Source organism: Protopterus annectens, chromosome 1.part0 (genome assembly GCF_019279795.1).
Source record: "Protopterus annectens isolate FY-2018-M chromosome 1.part0, PAN1.0, whole genome shotgun sequence".
Lineage (NCBI taxonomy): Eukaryota > Metazoa > Chordata > Ceratodontiformes > Protopteridae > Protopterus > Protopterus annectens.
Window position 1 is genome coordinate 347,338,698 of NC_056725.1, and position 26,848 is coordinate 347,365,545.

General features: G+C 39.4%; 1 protein-coding gene across 1 annotated transcript in view; it reads right to left on the reverse strand.

Moving 5' to 3' along the window:
- LOC122792238 (calmodulin-lysine N-methyltransferase-like) overlaps positions 1 to 16,236 on the reverse strand; it is a 546,804-nt gene extending 530,568 nt beyond the window's left edge. The window contains exons 1-3 of the mRNA XM_044059989.1: positions 16,172 to 16,236; positions 15,065 to 15,119; positions 13,946 to 14,009 (exon numbers count right to left, since the gene is read on the reverse strand). Of these exons, the coding sequence (XP_043915924.1) occupies positions 13,946 to 14,009; positions 15,065 to 15,119; positions 16,172 to 16,179 (127 nt within the window). The 5' untranslated portion in view covers positions 16,180 to 16,236. The remainder of the gene's footprint in view (positions 1 to 13,945; positions 14,010 to 15,064; positions 15,120 to 16,171) is intronic.
- Positions 16,237 to 26,848: the final 10,612 nt, after the last annotated feature.

Consider the following 26,848-nt stretch of genomic DNA (forward strand, 5'->3'; position numbering starts at 1 on the left):
TCCCAGGGCCATTACCTAGTGCACACCTATGAACCTAAACAAAAGTGCTAAAAATAAAAGTGTGACGGTTTTAGAAAGCCGTGTTTGGGCATTGCGTTACTTGTTTTATGCAATTGGAACTGTAAGATACAATCTTTATGGCCTAAACCAGGCAATTTAATTGCAGACTATTTTTCAAAGATAGCTGGACTGAAATTAATCTCTTCTGTTAAAGTATCCTCTGTTACAATACATTCATTTCAACAGTTACAATACAGTCTGACATACAGGTGTATTTTTTTTTCTGTCCAGTAGGACCCACTGTTGGTACATTTTTAACACAAGCAGCTATATATTTTCAACACAAACACCTGTACAAATCAATTTGATATACAAATGACATATAATTCATTACAAAACTCCAGTTAGCTATGCTGGCATATGTTATACATCCAAGGCATTACTTCTCCTGCCATAGCTGGCAATACCTCACATCATCACATCTCTCTCCCCTTCAATGACACAAGCTAGATTTTCAAGTGGCCCTTGAGAAATGTGGCCTGAAGGACAAAAACCTGTCTCAGAACATATTAACCCATACCCTGTCTTGAGACCCCCATCTCATTTGGCATTGCTGACCCCACTATAGTGTCCTATCATATGCCTGCAACCCTAAGCTCCATCTTAATAACTTGGCATTTTGGTGGCTGACTCAATAGCCATGTTAAGGGATTGTGGTCTGTAACTACAGTGAATTTCCTTCCATACGGACAGGGTTGAAGTTTTTGCAGTGCCCATACTATGGCTAGACATTCTTTTTCTACTGCTGCATAACATTCCTCCCTAGGTTGGAGTCCACAGTTGAGATATACAACAGAGTACTCTTCTCCCTCTGAGGAAACCTGGCTGAGTACAGTCCTCAGCCCATGGTTCAAGGCATCCATCTGCACAACAAATTCTTTGCTGTAATCTGGACTGGCTAACAAAGGGGGTCCTCCCAAATCCCCTTTAAGCTTTTGAAATGCCTGCTTGCAGGCTGGGGTCCATACTACCTTATCTGGCCTGTTTTTCCTTCTCAGGTCTGTGAGGGGAGCAGCTATTGTACTATAATTGGGAACACACTTTTTATAATACCCCACTGTCCCCAAGAATGTCCTCACCTGCTTTTTTGTAACAGCGGCAGGCAACACCTGAATAGCTTCCACTTTGGCAGGTACTGGCCTGATCATACCACTCCCCACTGTTTGTCCCAGATAGGAGACCTCTGTCATACCCACCTGACACTTGCTGGGCTTAATGGTCAACCCTGCCCTTTGTAGTCTGCCCAGGACCTCCCTGACATGCTGAAGGTGCTCTTGCAAGGAATGGCAGTAGATCGCAATATCGTCCAGGTAAGCAAGGGCATAATTTATTTATTTTATTTTACATTTGTTTACCGGGACAGTCCGAATGGGTATAAAACCCTTTTTCAGCAGAGGCCCGGGGAGAAACTCTCCATTGTTAATAAACTATTTTGTTAGTAGAACGAAAATTTCATAATACAACAAAGAAAAAAAAGTAACAGACATTCATAATGGTAAAAAGACTAGAACAGAATAAATAGGTCAAGTGGGAGACAAGACCAATAATCTTGTATAACAATGCTTCTAGAAGACAGTTCTTACAGAAGGAGCAGGTAGTGACATTGTATATAATAAGAGTGCAATTAGGATACCTAGTCTTATATACAGGTAGCATAGAAAACTGAAGACTTAAAATCTGGCAGATATTAACTGTGAGAAAGAAAAAAAAACAATATAAGGTAGCCATACGGCACCTAAATTCAATGCTCATTACATATGCAATTAAATTTTTTAAATCAGCTAGTTCCATGGTTTGGGCTACCCATTTCCAGTACATGTACAAGTCCAAGAATTGGTGAGGTGGGCTTTAATGTGATGCTTGACGTTTTCTAAGATAGTTATAGTTCTAATTTCATGTGGTAAGGCATTCCACAGTTTAGCAATGTAGTAGGAGTATAGAGTCACCTGAGCTATTTTTACTTCTGGTTACTTCAATTAGAGCTTTATTAGTGGATCTTAGTGGATGGGTACTTATATGGGGATTGAGAAAGCCTTGTACAGCTGGTATTTTATTGGGTTTATAGTCCTGCTCGGATACAATCTACCAGCCTATGGAAGGTCGATGGGGCATTTTTCATTCCAATGGACATCTTCGTGAGCTCATATAATCTGAAAGGAATCATAAAGGCGGACCTATTTCTAGTGGTGGGAGTCAAGGGCACCTGCCAGTAGCCCTTGCTCAGATCAGTAGTGGTCAAATACTTAGCCCCACCCAGCTGCTCTAAGGCTCCATCCATCCTAGGTATGGGGTAAGCATCTGACTCTGTAACTACTTAGTTTTCTGTAGTCCACACTGAACCCGGTGCTGCAATCATTCTTTGGTACCAGCACTACTGGAGAGGCCCAGGGACTGCTGTATTCCTGGATTACTCCCAGTTCCAACATTTCCCATATGTCTTCACACAGAGTCTGTCTATCGTGCTCAGGCACCTTGTAAGGGGCCTGCTTGATAGGCTTTGGGGTCCTGTATCCACATGGTGCTGCACCAGATGGGTGCACCCTGGTTTCCTAGTGAACATGCCCCCAAACTGCTGTTACACTATTCGGATTTCTCAAACCTGGGTAGAGGATAGCTGCTGGGACATTGCTACCCCTTCTAATGAGGTGTCAGCCCAAGCCTCACCGAGGAAATCAGTCACCATAGCCCCCTCAGACTTCTCATGCTAGCCACTGCAAATACTCAGAAGCAGGGCCTCCCTAACATGGTAAGGCTACATCATGTTAACAAGGAACAATCTGTGCCCCCTGCCTCCTGCCTAGCAGGTTTACCATGTACCTAACATCACTGAGCTTCCTTACCACTTCAAAGGCTCCCTCCAAAGCTGCCTGCAGCTTATTGTGTCTGACAGAAATGAGCACCATCACCTGATGTCTCACAACATGCTCTCAGGCTCAAGCATTCCTGTCATAACAGACCTTTTTCTGCTGTTGGGCTCCTGCCAGGTTCTCCTGGGCCAAACCCATGAGCTTTCTAAGCCATGTGCTGAGGTTTAGGACATATGCCACAACAGACTCCTTGTGGGGATCACATTCACCCTCCCACTCATCAGGAATCAAATCTAAATGTTCCCTCACCCTATGCCCATACAGCAATTCAAAGGGTGAAAAACCTGTGGATTCCTGGGGTACCTCTATATGAAAACAGCATGTGAGGTAAATATTTGTCCCACTCCCTCTTAAACTGATCTGCAAATTCCTATAGCATGGTCTTTAGTGTAGAATTTAACCTCTCCACAAGACCATTAGTCTGAGGGTGGTAGGGGGTGGTCTTTAGGTGCTTCACCCCACAGCACTCCCACAGACAAGCCAGCAGGTCTGACAAGAAATTCCCACCTCCTTCAGTCAGTATTTCTCTCTGGAAACTTACCCTGTTGAAAATCTCTAACAAAACATTTGCCACCTTCTCTGCTTCGATGGAGGACAGAGCTACTGCCTCAGGATATCTAGTAGCATAATCTATTACCACCAGGATATACTCTGTGGAGAAGAGGCCCCACAATATCCATAGCTACCCTCTGAAATGGCTACTCAATCACAGGCAGAGGCATCAAAGAAGCTCTGACCTTGTCTTCTGCCTTGCCTACTTTTTGGCATTGCTCACAGGTCCTACAGTACCCTGTTACATCCCTTGTAATTTCAGGCTAATATAAGTTCCGCATAATATGTCTCTTGGTATGCTTTATGCCCACATTAACTGCAAAAAGAATGTTATGTGCTATGGCTAGAAATGCCAGATGGTAAGCTCTGGGCACTACCAACTGCTGTATTACCTCAACCTCTAGCCCTCCCTCAGGTGTCCACTCTATATACAGTAACCCTTTGTTCCAATATACAGACTCCCCTTTTCCTTGAGAATCAGGTGCCTCCTTAGCTACCTCCCTCAAGCCTCTTAGTGTATGGTCCGAGAGCTAGGCTTGTCTCAACTCTACCTTTGTGACCCTTCCCAGGTCTCCTTCCAAAGGAAGTCTGGTATTCTCTGACAATGGTGCCTCACTGTCAGCCTGGGTACTACCACTCATCTCTGCCCTTGCAGTCACTCTCTCCATGGGAACATCAGTACCTACCAACAGCTGTGGCTCACCTTCAAGCTCACTGCTACAGGGTAGCTCCCTCCCTGAAATGACCACCTCACCAGCCCTGGTTTCAGGTGTGGGGTTTGTCTGAATCTCTCCCAGGCTAGCAGATCCACATGCTTGTCTCCAAGCCTGATTCCATGTAACTGCATGCACACAAGGTACTACATTATCAAAATCATTCCCTATCAAGACATCTACAGGGATATCCTCAAACACAACCTATGTGTTTGCTTCCTTTTCCACCTTCCCAGTCAATGTGAACTCTGGCCAAAGGCATCTGGAATGGGGTCCCTCCTAAAGCTCTGAATGGAATGGACTTCCCAAGCAGGTACTGCTCCTCTTTAACCACTGCAAGCTTCACAATGATTATGTCAGAGGCTGTGTCCCTCTTAGCAATAGCCTGTTTTCCATCCACTAAGATAGCATAAAAATTATGGTGATAGTCTGGTAGCCCTGTTTTATCTCCAGACAACTTACCACTGGCATACTGTTATTCCCACTTGCTGGCTCCCCCACCTTTTGTTCCCCACCTTGCTTCCATGGACATCTGTATGTTACATGGCCCCACTTGTTACATTTCAAAGATCTAACCCTTGATCCTGGAAGTGTACCTGAACTAGTATCTTCCCCTGTTACTGGTCGACTCTGCTGGAGTGGTTTAGGCTGTCCACCATGAGGTTCCTTATATCCATGTGCAGCACTTGGTATGCCCTACTTGTGCAGTGATGCACTGCTTGCTAAGTAGAGATACCCTTTTTCTCCCCAGCTCATCTGCAGAGTTACACTCCCGGTCTACCAACCAGATTCTCATGTCCTCAGGCAAAGTGCTAAGGGCTTGTTCCCTCACCAAAAGGTCTGCCAGCCTTTCAAAAGTGGTGACTTGACATCCACTCACCCACCTATGAAAATAAGTGCTTAACTCAGCAGTATAATCACATACACTTTCAAGTGCCTTCTGTCTATGCTCACAAAACGTTTTTCTCTAAGCTTCAAGTGTTAACTTAAATGATTCCAATAAACATTATTTAACTTTATCATAATTTAAGCAATCAGTATCAGACAATTTAGAAACAGCAGTTGCAGCTTTAACATGGAGTAAGGGGGTCAGGAACCGTACCCAGAGCCCTTGGTCTGCATTATACAGTTTACATAATTTTTTATAATTTTTTTAAATATATGAATAAAACTATCACAATTATCACCCTTTGTAAACTGTGAAAGAAATTTACTGACCTTTATTGCTTCTGGGGTTCAGTTATTCCCTTCCCTTCCCCGTTACCTCCATGACCCTGGTGAAAGGTCAGCATCTCCTTTTCATATTGGCACTGTTTCTCATTTTCTTCAGCCTACAAACACCACAGTCTCTCTGTTGATTCAAAATTCCAAATGTTTGGCCTCTAGTTCAAGTCTCTAACTCCAGATTGTTTTTTAAGTCCTCAGAGGAAAAGGTGAACTGTCCTGTTTCTGAGGGCTGCAAATCACCATCACCAGACTGGTTGTCTTCTTGGATGCTGCTTCAAACTGTAGCTGCCATTAAGGCTGAAATAATTTTCTCATTAGTCAGGATGGCATGCACGAGTCCTTTGGCTTCACACACCTTGACCATCTGGTTCTTTGTCAGCTTGCCATAATCCTCTGCTGACATATTTGCGTGCTTTCACTGACTAAACTAAAGTAACAAAAATAAATAAAACTGTTGTGAAAAATAAAACTTTGTATGTTTACCTTGTGGCTGCTGAGAGTACACACACCTTCAATGATAACTGTCTACAGGCTACAGAACTTCAATTAATATCAAAATTGCAAAATTTTCCACTGGTGCCTTTTACCACAGCCACCTGTGTTTCCCTTAGAAACCTTGAGTGGCTTTAACTACCACAACTCCTACACCAAACTCAATTCACCTTTGCTCATAAACTAGTAAACCAACCTCTCCAAATCCCATCACTCCATGCAATTCTCCAATCCTACCACTCTTCCAGACCACTACGCTCCTTCAACAAAAATCTCCTCCAGGCCACCAAAGCCAAAAACTCATCAGGTGAAGCACTATTTTCCTGTTCTACATCCAGGCTTTGGAACAACCTTCCCACTACCATAACTACTCTTCCTTCCTCCAGTCTTTTCAAGACTGCACTTAAATCTCACCTAAGTTCTCACTGGCTTTGTCCTTGTCTTAACCCCGTCTAATTAATCCCCTCCTTCAACCCTTCTCTCCTTTCCCAGTTTTAGATAGAGTATCCCCTCTATCACTATAAAACTGAACTGAAGATTACTCACTGCTTGCTAATCCTTCCAGGATTTAGTTTATTCATTTAGTCTATTATTATTGTTATCTAGTTACTGTTTTGAAAATTTGTAGCACTGTGTTTTACTTCTTATTTCTCAATGTTTGTAATTTAGAGCTTACTACTCAACTGTACCAAATTTGCTTTTGTATTTCTCCATGTCATGATCACCTCTACTGTATTCATACCTTGATTGTTATTGTTTACCATCTACCATGTCTTTATGTGGAGCTTTTCTCCCACGGCCTCCGCTGAAAAAGGACCTGTGTCCAGTCAGAATTTCCTGGTAAATAAATAAATATCCACACTACTGCTCACCAATATGTGACATCCCTCTTCTGGGCAAGTAATCAAGGAGCGTCAATCCTTACCACTGACACCGGTGAGGGATGTTCACTTGTAACAAAGATAGGTACACACAGTAATTCCAGATGCAGCTCTCTGCAACAAGCATAATTTCCCTTAAGAGCACACAGGGAACACACACCCATCCTGGAGCTGGGTTTCCCTTTCTCTCACCAGGCCCCAAATAAGACTCCACACTGACCACAGCTGTAGATTTGGATCTTCAGCCGAGTGTTCCAAGCCAAGTACTCCATCACCCTCTCTGTAAAACCCGTGCTCTGTGTCTCTGCTAAAAGTAGCTGACACACACTTTTTGAGATTTGATTTTCACACACACACACAGGCACCTGGGAAAGGCTGACACAGATTTGCCAGCTATATCCTCTCTGCCCAGATTATAAGGTAGTTACTGCTACCAGAACACTCCAAAGCCAGCTACTCTAAGGCTGTTACAAGGGTACCCAATTATAATGATTAAAATTAATACTAATACAAATGGTAGTGTTTGACCAATGCAGCAAGGCTTTCAGGAGTGTCAGAAAATAAATATAAGTACTCTCAAAGGTTAAAATATTCTCTAAAATACTACCCACAATGAAAAGTTTCGATCCTTGGTTGGGGTGCCTTCTGTGCGGAGTCTGCATGTCCTCCCTGTGGTTGCATGGGTTTCCTCTGGGTGCTCTGGTTTCCTCCTACATCACAAAGACATGCTGTAGGTGGATTGGACACTCTAAATTGGCCTTAGGTGTGTGTGCATGTGTGTGTGTGCCTTCTGTGGAAGGTTGGGCACCGGGCTGGCAACTCGACACCATAAAATTCCACTGTCAATCATGAGTGGACAGGTGATCTGCTGTGGCAATCCCTAACCAGGAAAAGCCAAAAGGAGAAGAAGAAGAAGAAATAATAAAAAATTAAAATACTAAATATCAACTTACAATAAACACCAAAGTTTCAATCACAGAAAATATTAAAAATAACACAGATAGAAAGGTTCACACAGATACAGAAAAACAGTACTTAACTAATCTCACTATATTTGCCTGACTGATCTAAAGAACTACTATTCCCTGGATCCTTACTAAAGCAAGGCAAGGTGAAGTGGGTGAGTTATCCTTCTTTGTCAGGTTTTAAAAACATACTGCTGAGACTTCTGTCTCATCTAGTATTAAAACATCATTTCAGTGCTGTATTACATAATGACATCACATACATATCATCTGACTTCTGTTTCCCACACTACCCACTTTACTAGAAACTGAACCAGAAGCTAGCACATATGTGTTATAATACACACACATAGAGCCCTGCTAGGATGTATTATAGCATCTGAAAGCTATAAAACCATTTCAAAAATGTCCACCCTTCCAGGGTAGCAATTAGTTCACCCCTAAGGACAATACAGTAGGATTCATAGTCCTGGTTTTCATAGACATTTTGTCTCTGGCTACAATCAGAACTGTAAAATACAATCTTTATGGTAATTTAATTTTAGAATATTTTTCAAAGTTACCTGGACTGAAATTAACCTCTTCTCTTCCAGTATCCTCTGTTACAATATATTCATTTCAACAGTTACAATACAGTCTGACATACATGTGTATTTCTTTTCTGTCCAGCAGGATCCAATGTTGATACATTTTTAACACAAGTAGCTTTACAAATACATTTTCAACACAAACATCCATACAATTCAGTTTGATTTACAAATGACATAAAATTCTTTACAAAATTCCATCTATGCCAGCATATGTTACATATCCACTGCCTTACTTCCCCTGGCATAGCTGGCAATACCTCACATCATTACAATGAGTAAAAATGTACCTGAATCCAGATGAATCGGCTATATCAGATAAAAAGATTTTCTAACCTTTGTTGCAATGTGATGGTCAAATGCAAAGGATTGTCAAGGGGAATTATCTATACATGTTCCAAGGTCTCTCACCACACTTTAATTTTGAAATGAGGTATTGTCTATACCAAAATATAGATGAAGGGATTGTTTACCAAATGCAATGATACTGCACTTTTTAGCATTTAGTTTTAATCTATATTTGACCACCAACTTTTGGTTTGTGTGAGTTCCAGATGGAGCTTCTGCATATCAGACAAGGACTTGATGATAGCACCCAGTATGCAGTTAAATTAAAAATGTTGCAGTTGGACAAATTAAATATAATGTTACAGTTTTCAAGTTTTTAATCTAAATTTAAAATATATCAATCTTTTGTTGTAACTCATGAAGTATGGATGAAGTTCAACTTAAATATTGCTGGATATATGGTTTTATATAGAGACCACAGAAACAACCTTCAAGGAAGAACAGCAAAATGAATATGTATAGCTTTCAGTGCAGGGCTCCTTAGATCACAGGATGAATATTTGGGAACAAAAACAACCCTTCCCTCATTAGGCCAGTCATAGAGCACAATGCCCCATTTGACATGTACCTCACTAAACACCTGCAACAACTGGAGAAGCCACAGAAGTACCTCACAAAGAGGATCCTAGGACTTAAACATTTGTCCTATATGGACAGACTAAAAAAACTCCAACTATTACCTGTCTCATATCGCTTACTTAGAGGCAATCTCTGCTTGACTTACAAAGCCATGTCTGACCCAGCTCTGTTAGAAATGCTACATCTAAAGAAATCCCGATCCCTCTGCACCACATGCTACAGAGACCTCAACCTCATTACCACAATCAACAGAACATGCTGGAGGGACAGGTTCATAACCCAGAGACTGCCCATGCTATGGAATAGACTTCCCATACATGTCAAGCAGAGCACCTCACTGACCCTCTTCAAAGGAAATCTTGATGAGTGGATGGGAAATAGAAAATTTACCCTAGGGATCACTCCAGTGGCTTTACTCAACAGAGGCACTGGGAACTAAGGTCAGGTGGAACGATGCCAGGGTAATCCTATGGGCTAGGCTTGTAAAGGCCCGGGGCCATTAGCCTAGTACACACCTATGAACCTATGAACACATCAGAAAAATATCTTTAGAGGTCTTGGTGCTTGTTCATGAGCCAGACCAGCTGCACTTAATGCAGTCTGTGCACTAAATTACATTTCAAGATATTCTGTAGCACAGTCTTATATTTACCAAATTTCTATGCTTTACATTAGCTTACCAAAGTAGAGATGGGACCCATATGCTGACATGTACACAGAAATACTACTATATCAGTAAACTCCAGGAAACAAACTGTGTGCACTTCACTTTGTGTTCAATTGCAGAAACAGCATGAGGACACATCTCATGTGTGAGGCAGAAGGGGATCCTGAAGCTTTAGCTGATAAGTACTGGTGGAAATCGGAAGGAGTAAGGGTACCATATTGTGATAAGAAAGGTACATGGGAAATTGCAATGCAAAGTAAAGACTTAAAGGGGCTTTCCATAATTTAGGGAATCAGATAATGACAGAATGGACATACATCAGTATAACCCCCCAGGATGAAGTGTTGGTGTGAATGATGGGCAGCAACTCAAAATGGTGAATAAAAAGTTTTTAGTGTTCCTTTTTATTTTACTGAAACCATATGTACAGTATGCTTAATTGCATAAAATGAGACATTTACTTTATTTTAGGCAAAAGCCACCAATATATTGGGCACTGTCAGCAATAATGCAGAGAGGAGGGGGCCTTTTATTGGCTATCCTCCACTCTCTCAGTTATTTGATGGGTGTTGGTACAATGTGAGGTTACATAATCAGTGACCATGAAGCTTTGTTTTATTTATATTAATCTGAAGCTACTGCAGTTGCTCAAAGCAAGAGTAATTGTCTTTACTTCAAGGAAGTGTAATAAAAAGATGCTACTAATTAATGGGTGTGGGGAGAATACACAAAGCATATAGGAATGTTTTAACTGTATTTGCAGTTCAGAAACTACAAATTTACAAGAAGAGTTATAGGGATTCAAGTGTGCCCATCACAAAACAGTACAACACAAATACATATACAATGAAATGACAGTATATGGCAACAATTCAGCTGTACAGTAACAAAAATTGAAAAACGTTCAGTGCTGTAAAATACAGATGTGTTAAAAAAGTTGTGACTACACTGTAAGTTTGACAATTAAATGTTTTAGTTAAACAAACAGACAAAGTTTAAGGCACTATGTTGTCACAGAGAGTGAATAAGTGCAATACTGGGATACATTAGTAGGAAAGATAAATTATAATGTTTTCCAGCATTCAGATATTAGGATCTTCATATTTGCGGAGAATGAAACACGGCCCTTCAAGTCTCAAGGGATACAATTTCTAATTAGAAATAAACATCTAGTGAAAGCAAAGACTTTTGCGGACAGTGTCAAAATAAAGGAACATTACTCAGAATCAAAATGATTACTTCATTCTAACATGGCTAATACGGTATCAAGCCAGAATGCAGAAGAAGTAATCTGTAAATGCACTGCAATGTTACTAACCAGTGAAGGCTAGTTAGTAAACATAGATTAAATATCTAAGCAGCTGTAGGAATTGTAGAGATCTAGTATATGAAGTGCAGTGAACAGGACAGACAGCAGAGCCATAATATCCAAACTACTGAGGGGAAATATGTTCATTTACTAAAATGTTTTAATGTGGCAAGTACAAAATCATGATCATTTTTGAGAAGTAACAGCCAGAATGGGGAACACAGGCAGTGAAAGATGAGAAAGACAAGTGTAATATTTCAAAAAAGGGGAAGAAAGCAGCCATACAAATTGTTGGTTTTATTATTAGAAGCGTAACAAAAGAGAAAATGGCAATTTGCAAGAAAATGCACACCGGAAGGGTTTACCTAGCTGCATTTTGGCACTGTCAACCAGGATGAAAATCGAACAAGGCTTAGAGACAGGTGTACATAGACTGAGGGGAAATGGCACAGCAGTGAGCACATCTGACAAACTGTCCCCCCCACACTCAAGTGCAGCAGGGTCTTAGCTAAAGTACACCAGAAGTGCTGTCCAGTTTTGCATAATGAGACACAGAAAGCATTTCTTAATCACACATTCAGTAAGCTACTCAGAGACATATTCTACCCACACTGTGAATGTCATGTTTAAAATGATGTTTAATATGGTGAGTCCAAGCAAAACTATAGGCTGATCTGTGAAAATATACCTGCTAGGAAGCAGGGGCAGGGTACAGGGAAACATGAATATATGCACTTGGACAGTGGGTGGTTAGTGTGTCACACAGCAAATCCATAAATACTAGCACTACTTGTAGTTTCGGATCCAAACTAACTTTACAGGTATGACTAGCTCTAACATTTTAGATAAGGTGGCCAAAGATAGCAATAAGTCAAACAAGAGAAAGAAAAAATGTTTTTAACCGTGCATTCATTTTTTAGTACAAGTCATCCTGCATTACTGAAAGAGATGTGTTAATTATTGCAATGGTATTTTATATTGCAGAGAAAGAAGAAAGTATATCTTTAATGACATCAATGACCACTGTAGATTTTCAGATAATTTTAATGTGCTAGCCTAGCACTACATTACACAAACCTCTGATAACTAATTCCTTATCCTAGGTGTTCTACTCATACTAGCTGAGTTCCTTTTTACTATGTCATCCTAGAAGCACAGCTGTCACCTGCTTAGGAACTGAGATGAGCAGTAATGTTCCTGTGATGGATGACACACCATTATCAGTGTTATCTGTGCCACTAGCCCTCTGACCACTTCTTAGACTTCCTTTCAATCAGTATGCTTTAAAACCTTACTTCCTGACCACAGTATTCAGCAAAAGCATCCTTGGACATACAACAAAGAAACCACCATCTCTAGCTATTAGAAGTCAGAGCCCTATGCTATGGTCATCTATTATCCTAGGGTATGAAGGCGACATGCTAGAACTAGGGCATGAACCTAAAATATCAGTATCATCCCGCAGTTCCACAGATGGCACAGCCATGGCAGTCTGTCATCTTAAGCTTTTTTTATTATATTGCCTTTTTATTCAGAAAATTACATCAGTTAAACGTGGATGCAGTCACAGTCTGCCCTTTGCTTTTTGCTCATACACTAAAAAGAAGGGTAGCACTTCTTGTGATGACACTGGCAATCACAAATAAAAGGTGCATTTCTGATACACATCTCATTACTCCCTGCTTTCACAAGACTGCACTTCTGCTTGAAATCAGAAAAGGGTTAAGTCCACTTTGTTTAGCTTCTAGTTATGCGGGCTCAATATAACCAATTTCAGTGCACAGAGTATGTTGTCAAATGAAGACTGTGCCATTTACAGCCACCAAAATATTAAATATTACCTCTTCCTTACATGACAGTAGCAAAAAGAATCCAGCAATTAGTCTGTCTTAAAAATGCAAATGCACAGCACACCAAGTGAACAAAAGCAAACAGATATACCTTCCATTTTTGCCTCTCAGTTTCTAAAAGCTATTAATATTTACTATACAAATCAGTTCTTTTGCCATTGTAGGCATTTAATGTAGCTGCCAATTACGCTATCTCTCTTAGCCAACATAGAGTTCAATTTTCCTGGTCTATGTGCATATTAGTATAACATAATGGTGAATATTTCCATTATCATCACATAATACATGAGAAAATGTAACAGGAACTAAAATAAAATAAAATAAGCTTTTTCAGCAACATATGGAAGTAGCATTCAAAATATTAAGAGTTGAATAAACAATTTTAAATGGCAACTAGAACTGTTTGTAATTATTGTGCTAAAACCTCCTGGTGTTCATCAGAAGCCAATCCACGTACATAAAATAAACATATTAAAATATATTCTTATCATCAAAATTTTACACACATTAATCATTTAACTTGCAGAAAATAGATCCTGGCAACAATATGTGCTGTGATGTTGAAGCAGAAAAGGCTGGTGCAGGCTAATAAGGCACTGTCAGAAGAATGCACTTTATCTACTGCTATTTTGTTTCACTCCTTATCAAGAGAGGGCAATGTCTGTGTTTCACTAGTGACACAAATGCTGCACAAGAAGCCTAGAAAAAAAAACGTAAGATGTTTATACTAAAAACAATAACAAACAGCAATGATGTGGCCCATTTTGGCTTGTTTTATCTCAACAGTTATATTGCCATTAAAAGAAAACTGCATACAAGAAATCCATTTTCTGACTGAATAAGGATACTTTTGATGGCCTTTTCATTCCCATCAGTTAACAGAACTTCTCTGACATCTGCAGAAATCGCAACCTAAAAAAAGAGCACAGTGAACAATAAGCAAATATGCTGGTCTGTGAGTGGAAGTGAAGACAGGAGTGACAAGCCTTCAGTATCATACCTCCTCACCTATTTCTCCGTAACAATCTTCAATCTTTTTTCATTTTATGTCTGCATTATTTTAATCATTCAATCAAATCAGTCAATACTTTTATCATTCCATTTGCGGGAGCCTCTATCTTGCTATCATTCTGTTCAGTAATTGCATTGTGACAGGGGATGATGGTATTCTGAGAGGCTTTCATTTGCGGGCTTCTGTTTATCTAGCAGAGCCATCATACAAGGCTGTCACTCTGCCTTTCAGCTTGCTTCTGTCTGCCTGCCTGATGCCCTTCATATAACTTTGCATTGCAGGCAGATGGCTTTGTGAGGGTAATTTTTTTGTGAGCTTTGACATGCTCACACATCGGGCTGTAACCTCGACACATTGTATAAGAGTGCGACAGGTTTGTCAAATGCCAATCAGCGTAACAATATGCTTTTATTTGCAGAGACATAAAAACTTGTCTAATGCACTGTGCTGCCACATAATATCTCTTGAATACATGACTCACAGCCCAGAGAATGGCGGGCGACGGTTCCTGAATGGCCAATCTAATTCAAAAGAATCTAATTACCAGGAGCTCTGGATCATGTTTGTTGGTGTAATAATGCAGGCAAAACATTAGCAGCTATATCATAGTGCTCCAACTGTGATTTGCTACTCTACTCCTGTATCTCAGAAAATAGGACTATCAACTGAAAAAAATGCATGCGCTATGGCAGAGAAAGAAAGGCTGTACTTGTGGCCTGCAATGTCACAACAACGGATATTGACTACACCAAGGTAAAATGCTTCTGCTCATCGAAGCAACTATAAAATCGATATGATACGAAAGGATGTCAACCTAGAAGGTCTCTCAGGACGGTAGTTTGACCGTAGCTGATGGGTTTGACAGTTCTCTGACCTAGCATTTTGGAAGCAGTGAACATTTTTTTTCCTTTTGTTTTTCCTACTCAATGGGATCAGGATTTAAGAAAAGACCTACCATGAGACCAGCCAAGCATGTCATGCCACCTCCTAGCTCACATACAGCAAGGCCCCTGAAAAAAAAAGAGAGAAAGAACATGCTAGCATTCAAACAAATTAAGGAAAATATAATAATAATAATAACACAAATGATCTTACAGAAGTATATGTTACAACAACAAAATTCCATCTTTGCAGAGATCTAAACTAACAGAAAACAAGAAAGACATTACTGGGCCACACTAAGCCATGTGCTTTTTTTTTTTTTTTTTTTTTTTTAAATAATTATAAAAAAAGAGTTACAAAGCATGGAAACCAGTAGGGGGTTCCCTCATTAGTGTTCAATGCAACATTAACACCGCTGGGTAGAAATCTCTGAGAAGGCTCTTTTTTGCTTTCAAGGCCACTGTCTTTTAGAACACTGGTCAGAACAGCCAAAGGGATTTTTCTTTTCTAGCAACAGAGTTGTTAGTTTGTTTCTCTTCTACATTACCCTTCAGCCATCACACATGATGAAAGCAACAAGCATTATGTAGCAGCAGATTTGAAAAATATGAAATACTTACATCATTAAGCATAAAGCATTATACTTGTGTACCAAAATAAAGCAAACAGTTGACTGCTCTCTCTGTTATATTTAAACATACTACTTAAAAATTTCCCTCTGCACTACAGTTATGAAAGACACAGGAAAAAATATTTGTCATTAGAGACCAAGTGTGTTGTGCTATTCCCTAGCTGTATGTAACGTCTGTTGTTGTTCCCATGTATTGTCTCTCAACTCTTTTTCTTGACCTTCACACAGAGTTCTCATTGATCTTGCCTTTACTTTTCTTTACATTTCAAATTAAAGTAAACTAAAATGCCTTGAGTGGAAATCAAAACTGTTTGACATTTTCTACAAAGTTAGCAGACCTGTACCCAGAGGCAGTACAATCTCCTTTGTGAGAAAAAAAATATATATATTTCTTATTCAGCAAGATTCTTTCTTTCTTTCTTTTGCACACAGAAATGTTTATCAGTGTAATCATTAAAATCTTTAAAACATGCAGTTAATCACAACAGCAATCCATCTCCAACCCCCTTCTATCTGCTATATCACCAAGAAATAGCAACATTGACTTACCTGAACATGTTGTGGTTCTTCACACAATAGTAAGCTAGAACCTCTTCAGAAGGCCAAACACCTACAGAGAAATAAAAATTATCAGCCTCAAAAAAATTCAGATTGACATTTTAAATTAAATTTGTATTTATTTATTAAGTACATTCTGTAGTGAGATACTCATTTTTTGTGATAACCCAGTCTGACTCATGAGACCATCCGGTATGAATTAATTTTTTTTTTTCAGAATAGCAAAATACATTCAGGTTTGCTGCTCAGTGTCTTTACCACTTCATGGTAACACTTTTCAATTTCCAGAACAAAGATCCTTCTAACGATGTGTGCTTAGCTGCAGAAGCTGACAGACTGGTGCAAACTAATCAGTGACTGCCAGGACATCATTTTTGTTCTCGACTGTTTTCTTTCATTCCTTACCATGAGAAAAACATGTCTGTATCTGACTAGAGGCATGCAGCAAAACAGGTGAAACATCTAAGCCCTGATAACCTGATGTATGTTTTCATTCTGTATTTATCTAAAGTAATTTTGTCTTAAGCCCATTTCGTAGCACCACAGTTCCTTCTGTAGCTCTCCCTAGCACTCCTCTAGCTGTATGCATCTGCTGAGGATGGGGTAAGATTTACAGCCAGTAAAGTTCTGATAAATATGAGCATCTAGCTTTCTCCATGTTTTGACAATTTAACAGGCAGTAATACAGTCACTTGATCTGATGAGGTAGCTAACATTTAATTCAAACTAATTCAATTCAAATTCAGAACAACAGCTTCTACACTCTTGGAATACTCCTGTCTGCTCTAGTTCAGTGTTCCTAAATATGTCACAGTGACTCACTGAAACATTCCAACAGCAGAATAAAACTTTCAACACAGTCTCTCTGACACTGGACAGCTGACAGTAACAATAGTGGATCCCCTCACCTGTAATATTTAAACTCTTTTAATATAAGATTTGCCTATGACAGTGTTACATGGCATTGAACATATGTAAATAACATGTATCGTGTGAATGACTTCATAGCACTGTAAAATGAAGTGGCAACACAATACATGCTGAGTCCGCTTACTTGTCCTGCTGACAACCACAGTGATGTGCCTGTACAATTTCCAGGCTCAACCTTAATGCAAAAGATGAGAGCTGATCATCTGCCTGAAGCTTCCTGAATGCACTGTTTTTAATCTTTGCTGCAGTATGCACTAGCCCTACAGATGTGTTGTACAATCCCATAACTGCATGCATTTAGAGTGTTACCAGCTGGAATCTGTCAGAGGGAAGTTTTAGAACAAAATTCAAAGATGATGTTATTGGAATCTGCAGTTTTCCTCTCCCCAGTTTCTGTCCAGCTGACTCAGATTCACATCATTACTGCTGCCAGGTTACTAAGATTGCACAGATCATAACTGCACACCTTAAAACCTCTTACTTGTTCTATAGATAACCACCTTAAGCAATAGCTGTACTTACATTTTCACTCATACAGTGTCAAAAAGAAAGACGTGCCTTATATTGTTGTGTACAATCTTTCCATAATGCAAGATCAAGAAAAGTTCTACTCTGTGGGATGATATGGGCTAGTGCCAGCCAAGGTTGCCAGATGTCCCTATTTGAGCTGGACTGTCCCGGAATCAGCAGCCTGATCCCGAGTCCTGCACTGCTGGTTTAAATCCCGGGCAGCCTCCACTTTGCTTTTTTTTTTGATTGGCCCGTATACCGGCATACAGGCCAATCAAAAATCACTAAACATGGAGCTTCTTGTGTTTAATGCGGAATATCGCAGTTCCGCATTAAGCAGAAGTAGCTCCGTGTTTAGCGATTATTGATTGGCCCGTATACTGGTATATGGGCCAATCAAAAAATTGCAAAACAGAGCTACTTCTGTTTAATGTGGAACTGCAATGTTCCGCATTAAACAGAAGTAGCTCCGTGTTTAGCGATTTTTGATTGGCCCATATACTGGTATACGGGCCAATCAAAAAATCGCAAAACAGAGCTACTTTTGTTTAATGCGGAACTGCAATATTTCGCATTAAACAGAAGTAGCTCCGTGTTTATATAAATAAAAATAAACACAGAGCTACTTTTGTTTAATGTGGAACCCTGATGTTCTGCATTAAAGACCTAGCGTGAAAGACCTTTTTTTTTTTTTTTTTTTTGTCTTCACTTGCTGTGAAAGACTTTTTTTGTCCCTACCTGGCCAGTTGGAAATCTGGCAACCCTGGTGTCAGCTGGAGTTCTGTAAAGAATGATATGTCCTTTGAATATCAAAATCATTTATACAAGATGCTTGTGTTACAAATGTATTAGAACTTTATGGGATTTGAATATCAAACTGATTTGTACAGATGCTTACGTTAAAAATGTATTAGAACTGTATGGCATTTGAATACCAAACAGACTTGTACAGATGATTATGTTACAAATGTATTAGAACTGTATGTACATATGTTAGCAAAGGACCCTTGAAGAGCAGAGGCTAACCAGCTAGATTACTTTAAGAAACATTAGGGAAATGTAAATGAGTTAAACCATTAAAATGGCATCTCACAGTGATGAATAGGACTGGAGAAAGGAGGTTTGGGATGTATTGTAATTGTTTCATGGCTCCAGGGCACTGCCACAAATATTTAGATGTGTATTGTTGCTGTCTACGCTAAATTCCTGTCCCAGCTTCAAAGGGGGATACTGTGAGAACCTAGAGTCAGGTGACCAGATGAGGTCATTTTGCCAGCCATCTTGGACATTATGTTTTAGATATTACAGTGGGAAATCTCTCAGTATTGATTATTCTGTCTTAGACCTGACAACAAGGACCATTCACCAGATCATTTGTCTTGCTCTGTCAAGTTAAGTAGGGAATAGTAATTCTCTTAAATTCAGCCAAGTAACTATAGTGAAGCTTATTTTAGATATTATTTTTCTTTATTTGTCTGAGTCTGTCCATCAATGCTATTGTCAATATTTCCTGTGATTTGAACTCTGTGGTTTACTGCAAATATATATATATATATATATATATATATATATATATATATATATATATATATATATATATGTATAGTATTTTCATGCTGTTTTATTATTTATTATTAAATATATATTTAAAACTTTTATTGTGGCTGGTCCTTTTAGAAAGTAGTTAACCTTTGGGCGTGCTTATATTTATTTGGTGACACTGTGTGGGCCACTCCGGAAGGCCTAGCTGTCTTGGTCAACCACTACCATTTGTATTAGTATTAATATTACACAGTAAAATTGGACACCCTTTTTAAGGGCCTAAGAGTAGGTGATTGTGGAGTATCTGGAAGCAATGATAACTAACTTATACTCTGGGCCAAAGGGGGCACAGCAGGTATATCCTGTGAGTGTGAGTGTGTGTGTGTGTGTGTGTGTGTGTGTGTGTGTGTGTGTGTGTGTGTGTGTGTGTGTGTGTGTGTGTGTGTGTGTGTGTGTGTGTGAAAAATCAACTCTCACAGAGGGTGTGTGTCAGCTACTTGGAGAGGGGACATGAAGCACTAGGTTCACAGAGAGGGTGCTGGAGGACTTGGCTTGGACAGTCCAGCCAAGAACCTCACCCTACAGCTGTACCAGTGGGGAATTTTACTGGGGACCTGGAGAGAGACAGACTGAGAGATCCAGACCCCAGGCTGAGGGTGTTCCCTCTGTGCTCCTAAGGGAAATTGTGTTTGATGCAGAGAGGTCTACATCTGGAAATACTGAGTGTATTCATTTGTATTCCAAGTGAACATCCCTCTTTAGTGTCAGTGGTGAGTATTCAGGCTCTTTCATTACTGGTCCAGAGAGGGGTCATCACACTCGGGTCAAAGCTGTTGAGCTACAGTAATCAGTCTTCTGGATTGTCATGTGGACATTTATTAACAGTTTTTTTTTACTTAGTCATGGAATTCATGAAGACCCATTCCAGTCACTGCCTTGGGCATACAATGCTGAAATGACAAAATACCACACACGCACACACACACACACACACACACACACACGTGCACACACACAATTTATCTATATGTATACACTCTCTCTCTATATGTATGCCTGCATATATTATGCACACACACACACACACACATATATATATATATATATATATATATATATATATATATAGCTTTGGCTACAACTCACTTTATTGAATTTACTAATATCGACTGTATGAACTGGTCTGTCATTATTATCAAAAGTGCATGTTTTCATATGCTGGACATGTCAATGGTGGGAATATCAGCTTCATGATGGTATGTGAGGTTTGCTTTCATGCAGGCAAATGGGGGTTGTTTACTAATGACGAAACTTTGGGATGGACTAATAGTTTTGGCATTAGGGTTTGAATGTGTGTATGTGCATCGGTGTTTGCGGTTTAGGGCAGAGTGTATTAACTAAGGGGATAGATTTAGTGCTGTGTACGTCTGATTATATGGTGTGCATGTGTGTATATATATATATATATATATATATATATATATATATATATATATATATGTGTGTGTGTTGTGTGTCCGAATGTTGTGTGAAGGAGTACTGTTATGGAAAATGCTTCTTCTAAGATAATGTGTAGGCTTGGGGTCGGGGTCAGGGATGGTAACAAGGTTAGGATTAGCACATATCAATAAGGTGGTCCAAGGGGGGGCAAATATTCCTCTCAGGGCCACTTCGTAGTTTCATTGCACAAATTTTCACAGTTCAAGTACTCCACCTAAATCCACTTCTTTAGATATTAATGCAAAACAACAGTTCCTCTGCTCATTAGTATTTTGCATATACAGTGTGAAAATGTTGAACTTCTCTAAAGTAAATAGGAAATATTCAACGGATTAAAATGAGATTTGTCAATATGGCAATATCTAACATTTCTGGACACATTTTTCAGAATATTCATCTTAGGGGTTTACGTCATGAAGCCTGAAGTTTCACTGTGCAAAACAACCCTAAGAAATGTTGTTTTCATATAGAACTACACAATAATAGTGTTACATTTCAGGGGTCTGGTACAATAAATGCTACATGTAAAATTTGTGCTCATAATGTAAGAAATGATGACGTATAGATTTGTTAAAGTGTGATAGAAAATAATATGTTACCTGATGGATAACCAGCTGACTCACAAACAGACCCCTGCGGGTTAGAACTGGGGACTCCACCTCTATAAACAAAGTCAGTCACAAGTGGCATCCCTCAGGGATCAGTCCAGGGACTGCTACTTTTTTGGCATTTACTTCTCTGAAGTCAAGGCCAATGGCAATGGCTTCTGGCTGACTAAATCTGCAAATGATTGCAAATTAGGAGCAGTTATAGAATCCCCCCAACCAAAACAAATGCTCTCCAGGAAGGGTGGACACAGACAAATAACTGTTGTCAGAGCCATGGACTAAAACTAAATGCAAAGAAATGCATAACAGTGTTCTTCATGAAGTCATCCACCCCTGGTAGCTATCATATTGATAACACACTCCTAAGAGTTGATCCAGTAGTCAGGGACTTGGGGAAAAGCATAGACAGTAATCTAGCCTTTGACCATTACATGGCTACAGTACTGAGGAAATCATTCTATGTTATGGAACTTATAAACAAAGGTTTGGCATCTAGGTCCATGGAGATCATTGTTCCACTGTATTCAGCATTCATCAAACCTAACACTGATGACTCAAGTGATTGGCAGCAAGTTAGTGGTACTTAGGTAGCTCATGCTCAAGCTAATAAAGTACTACATCCTAGGTCAGTAGATAGTGTAGTAGGTAAGGTGATGGTTTCTTGGAGTACCGAGTGCCCAGTAAGATCCAATAACAATAGAAGTGATCTTTCTCTCAGACACTGCCCTTCCTATAGTCCATCTTATCCTATTAGGTCAGATATATTAAGCTCTTTAAATGTGTCTGTTGAACATACAGATGGCCTCTGGCTAACCAGAGAAACAAAAGATTACAGCTGTCTTCATGTACTGTATACACCAGTTGCCAATAAGGGAAAGTGCAAATAACATTCAGCTGTGCCAGTTGCCCATGTCAAAGAAGCATTGATGGTCTTATCTAGTTACTTATTAATTAATCATTGTTCTGGTCCTGCTGCACTTGATACACAAAGTCTGATTATAATATATAGTCATTACTTTTTTCTAAGATCAGTCATTCATTCCTTGTAGTGGAATGTACACCTGTATGAAATACATGAAATTCTATCAACCCTTCCCACTTTCCTCTTTCTCTTTCATATCCTGTTATCTGTCACCAGGTCCCTTCTCCAGTATTTATTCTTTTCATGTTTCCTCATTCTCACCATCTGTCGTTCTTGCCATTACAACAGTCACTTATAGTTCCTGCATACTCTCCCCACCTTTCCAGCCTTTTGTCACACTTTTCTAGCATAATCTCTACCTTCTTCAGTCATGGGCATTTCGATCTTGTGCTTGCTGCATCCATATTATTCTAGCGAATACTGTATTAGTTGAGCAAAGGTAATTCTGGCTTGTTAAGATACATTAGATTTCCTCTTATGTGTTACACTAATATACATTCTGTATGCCTCATGGGGTGTTGTTCACAGGGACTGATTAATAAAGGGACTAACTGAGCTGCAGCCGCAGGCCCACATGTCTGAAATAGGCTCTGCTGCTTCTAGTCCCATTTTAGTCTCAAATTATGTGCTGTTTTTTTTTTTATTTAACATTTGTTTACCAGGAAAGTCTGACTTGGAACAAAGCTAATTTTCAGTGGAGGCCCGGGGAGAAATGCTCCAAATGCATGTCTTTATAACCAAAGCATAAAAAAATGGCAGGAACACCACAGCTTCACAATATAGATGTGTTTTATTAGAATAGGACAGATGAGCGCTTTCATGTTGTACAGCCAATGCTTCTTCAGATGATCTGAGAACCATTGGCTACACAAAGCAAAAGTGCTCATGTGTCCTATTTTAATAAAACACATCTATATTGTGAAGCCGTGGTGTTCCTGCCAAATTTTATGCTTTGGATTCTTGTTACTGTTTTGGCAGTGATCTTTATCAGCAGTTGGGACTTTTTTCTTGTGTTTACTTTGTCTTTATAAAGTGGGAGGAAACTGGAGCACCTGGAGGAAACCCACACAAATGAAGGGAGGACATGCACAGAAGGCACCCCAGCTGAGAACTGAACTGTAGAACCTCTTGCTGTGAGACAATGCAACTGCTGCACCACTGTGCCATCACAGCAAATAAGTATTGACCCCTTATAAGTTTCAACTCCAGGCCCATAATCCACCATTGGTTATACATGTCCTGTACATTTGCATTTGCTGCATTTTATAAATCAGAACACTGTATTTATTACTAACAGAAGTGATTATCATTGAGGCAAGTGTTACACTAAACAATGGCTTGAACAGTGTGGTGAGATTTATTAAAGGGAGTTGTAAGTCCAAAATGCTGGTTTACATGGCTTTATGCACTGAATGTAGTGCATATTATATAGGTAAAACTGAAAGGTCATTCAAGGACCGTATTTATGAACATCTATATGATATCAGGACCCATAAGGAAACAAGTGCTTTGTATAAGCATAGTGTAACTTGTCCTTCTTCCTTTATAAGATTTAAATTTGGCATTATTGATTTAGTTCAAAGGGATTTTTCTAGGGGAGGGGGTGACACAAAAAATGTTTTACTGTACAAGGAACTGTTATGGCAGCTTAGGTGCAAATCCAACACCCCACCTGGTCTTAATGACTATATCAGTATAAAATCTGTATTGCACAAAAAAGCTGAAAATGTTTAAACAGTGTGAGTTTACATTATAAAAATGACTAAATAATTGTGTTATTGTGCAAAGACATACCAATGTGTAGAAATGTATATATGTAAACCACGATAAAGTTCTTTTAGCATTTTATATGGTTTATATAAATAGGAAAGTACACGTTTTATAGATGTGTTTCTTTAAATGTTAATTGAGTGTAATTATCAAATGTGCCTTTATGTATAAAAGTCGTTATTGGTACCAGTACTTTTATCTGATGAAGTCTAGTCATTAGACGAAAGCGCTCATCTTTTGTGTTTTGTGGAAAATATAAAGAGATTTTATACCTACAGTGGTGTCCAGGTCTTTTTGAATTCAGCTATGCTGGTCTTTTTCCATTTTCAGCAGCAGTGTTTCCTTTTCCACATTATTAATTTTTTTTTTCTCAGCAGTTGTGCAACCATGGAGTTAGCATGTATAAGGAAGGAGTATAGGGGCAAATCTCCCATGTGAAGATGCAGAGGGGCGGTTTCATTAAGATGAACCTTCAACCGTCTTGTTTCATTTAGATGAAGCTTTAGGGAATAAAGACTTATCAAAATATTGTTACATCATAGCTATTGTTTTGGTTTACCATAGTTATATTAAATGATATGCAAAAGATAAAAATCATAGTTGTCACTTTGTAAATACTGTGAGAAGGTGAGCTGTGAGAAGCAGTAGCAACAGAGCTAGCAAAGATGTGGAGGAATTACTCAGCGAGAGTAAATTGAGGTAAGAGATTCGGATCCCTTGCTTTCAGCGGATTTGGTAGAATACATTGTTTTTAGCTCTCTTAGATTGTTATGGTGTAGAACTAAAGTACAATAAAATTCCACCGTAACCAAAGGTCTTCCAGCAAAAAGAGCACAACAAACCAAGTAAGAAGGAATGACCAGCATGGCTAAAACTGTCTAAATAATTTATTAAATACAAAAGTAAGCACTTTCATGCATAAGCACTCCTTCAGACTGCAGAAACAGCTCACAAAACAAATTTAAAAAGCATTGTGGAATCTAAAACCAACCAATAAAGACATAGTAAAAACAGCTGAAAAGAAATCTGATTAACTACCTTAGCAACAAATCAATTGTTAATCTTGCGTCCCTTTAAATAAGGTCCAAGGGATGTATTTTCACTTAAGCCATAGTCCCTATCTGCTTGTAGGGTAATAATCCATTTTAATTCGTTAACCCAGTTTTATTAAACAGATCTCCTCCTCTAATGTTCTTAGCAGTTAGCTGGATAACTTTAAAAAGAAAACTACGACCAGCATGTAAACTAATGTGCTTATTCAAAGCATTCATACTAACACTTCTGATAATTCTAATATGCTCCAAATCCCTCTCTTTCAAACTACGAGTGGTCATACCATTGTAAAAACTGGGACGTGCAAGTTGCTAAATACACAAGATTCATACTTTTACAATCAGCATAAAATGTAAATTCATACTTAATATTAGTAGTTGGATGAATGAAACACAGAACAACAGAAATAAAAACGCATGGTTTACAATTATGACAAGGGTGCGTACCAACTCTCACTGATGTGACATGAGGCTCTGACGTAGAACTGCCTTTAAACCAAAGCCTCTGTTTCAAATTCTTTGCATTTCTAAAATAAAACTGGGGTCTATCTCCAACAAGCTTACGTAATTTGTCATCGGCCAGTTTTTTTTAATGATGCTCTGTGTCCAAAACAGAAAGGTCTGGAGGGCTCAGAAACTTTCAAAACTGTCCTAGGTACACACTGATGTCCCACTCACTAGACTGAAGAAGGAGAAGGGAACAGTCAGTTGTCTATCAGGTGCCAGGATTTGCCACATAACACATGCACTGAAGTCACTCCACAACAAGTATAAATATGACTCAGTCATTGTCCATGTGGGTGTGAATGACCTGAGACATACCTCCCTGAACTACATGAAAACAGATATGATGGAACTCTCGGATTATGTGGCCCAGGCAGGTATGACTTTAGCCATGAGCAGTATTCTACCGTCATCCAGAATGATACCACAGTACGAGCAGAAAATGATTGACCTCAACAATTGGCTAAGTTTCTGGTGTCATTCTAAGTGGAATCCTGTATCTGTCTGCCAGGGATGACATGATCGACAGACCTCGATGCTTTGCCAGAGATGGCCTGTATCTGTCACCCTGGGATTCCAGCTACTGGCTAAGGCTCTTGCCACCCCTATAGTGCCTTTTTAGGCAGTGTTCCAAAGACTAAAATTTCACCCTAACAGCTACAAACAAATGCAATCTGAGGGTGATGCTGCTCTTGCTACTCAATGCTAGAAGTCTAAATCTCAAGGTGCACTCACTCGAAGCTATCCTCAAAATGGAGAATATCGACATCTGTGCTGTAACACAGACCTGGTTTAAAGAGGCAGAAAGCACCCCTGAACTCTCAGGATACAACTCATTCCATACCTTTCGGCCCCAGAATACACCCGGAAGTTCTAAAGGCAGTGGTGTCTCAATATTTATAAAGGATACGCACACCTCTAGACTGGTAGCCCAACTTAATGCATCCAAGATACGTAGGTACAACTAACACTAGGTAAGATGGCAATACAAGTCATAGCCTGCTACAGAACCCCAACCATATCCCTAGACTCTCACTCCAAGTTCCTAAACACCCTGGAATCTATCAAGGTCCAACCCAATACTCTCATACTGAGTGACTTCAACTACCCTTCCATCAACTGGGAAAACTATTCAAGTACCAATGTGCAGGCCCAACGATTTCTGGAATTTATCAATTCCAATGCCCCGGACCAGCTCATTCTGACATCAACATGGGAGACCATTGCTCCACACCTATAGTCAATTCCTCCCTGGTTAAATACAACTGCAAACTGATCACCATGGAAATCTCCATCTCACCTACACCCCCCACTAAGGTGACCACCGTGA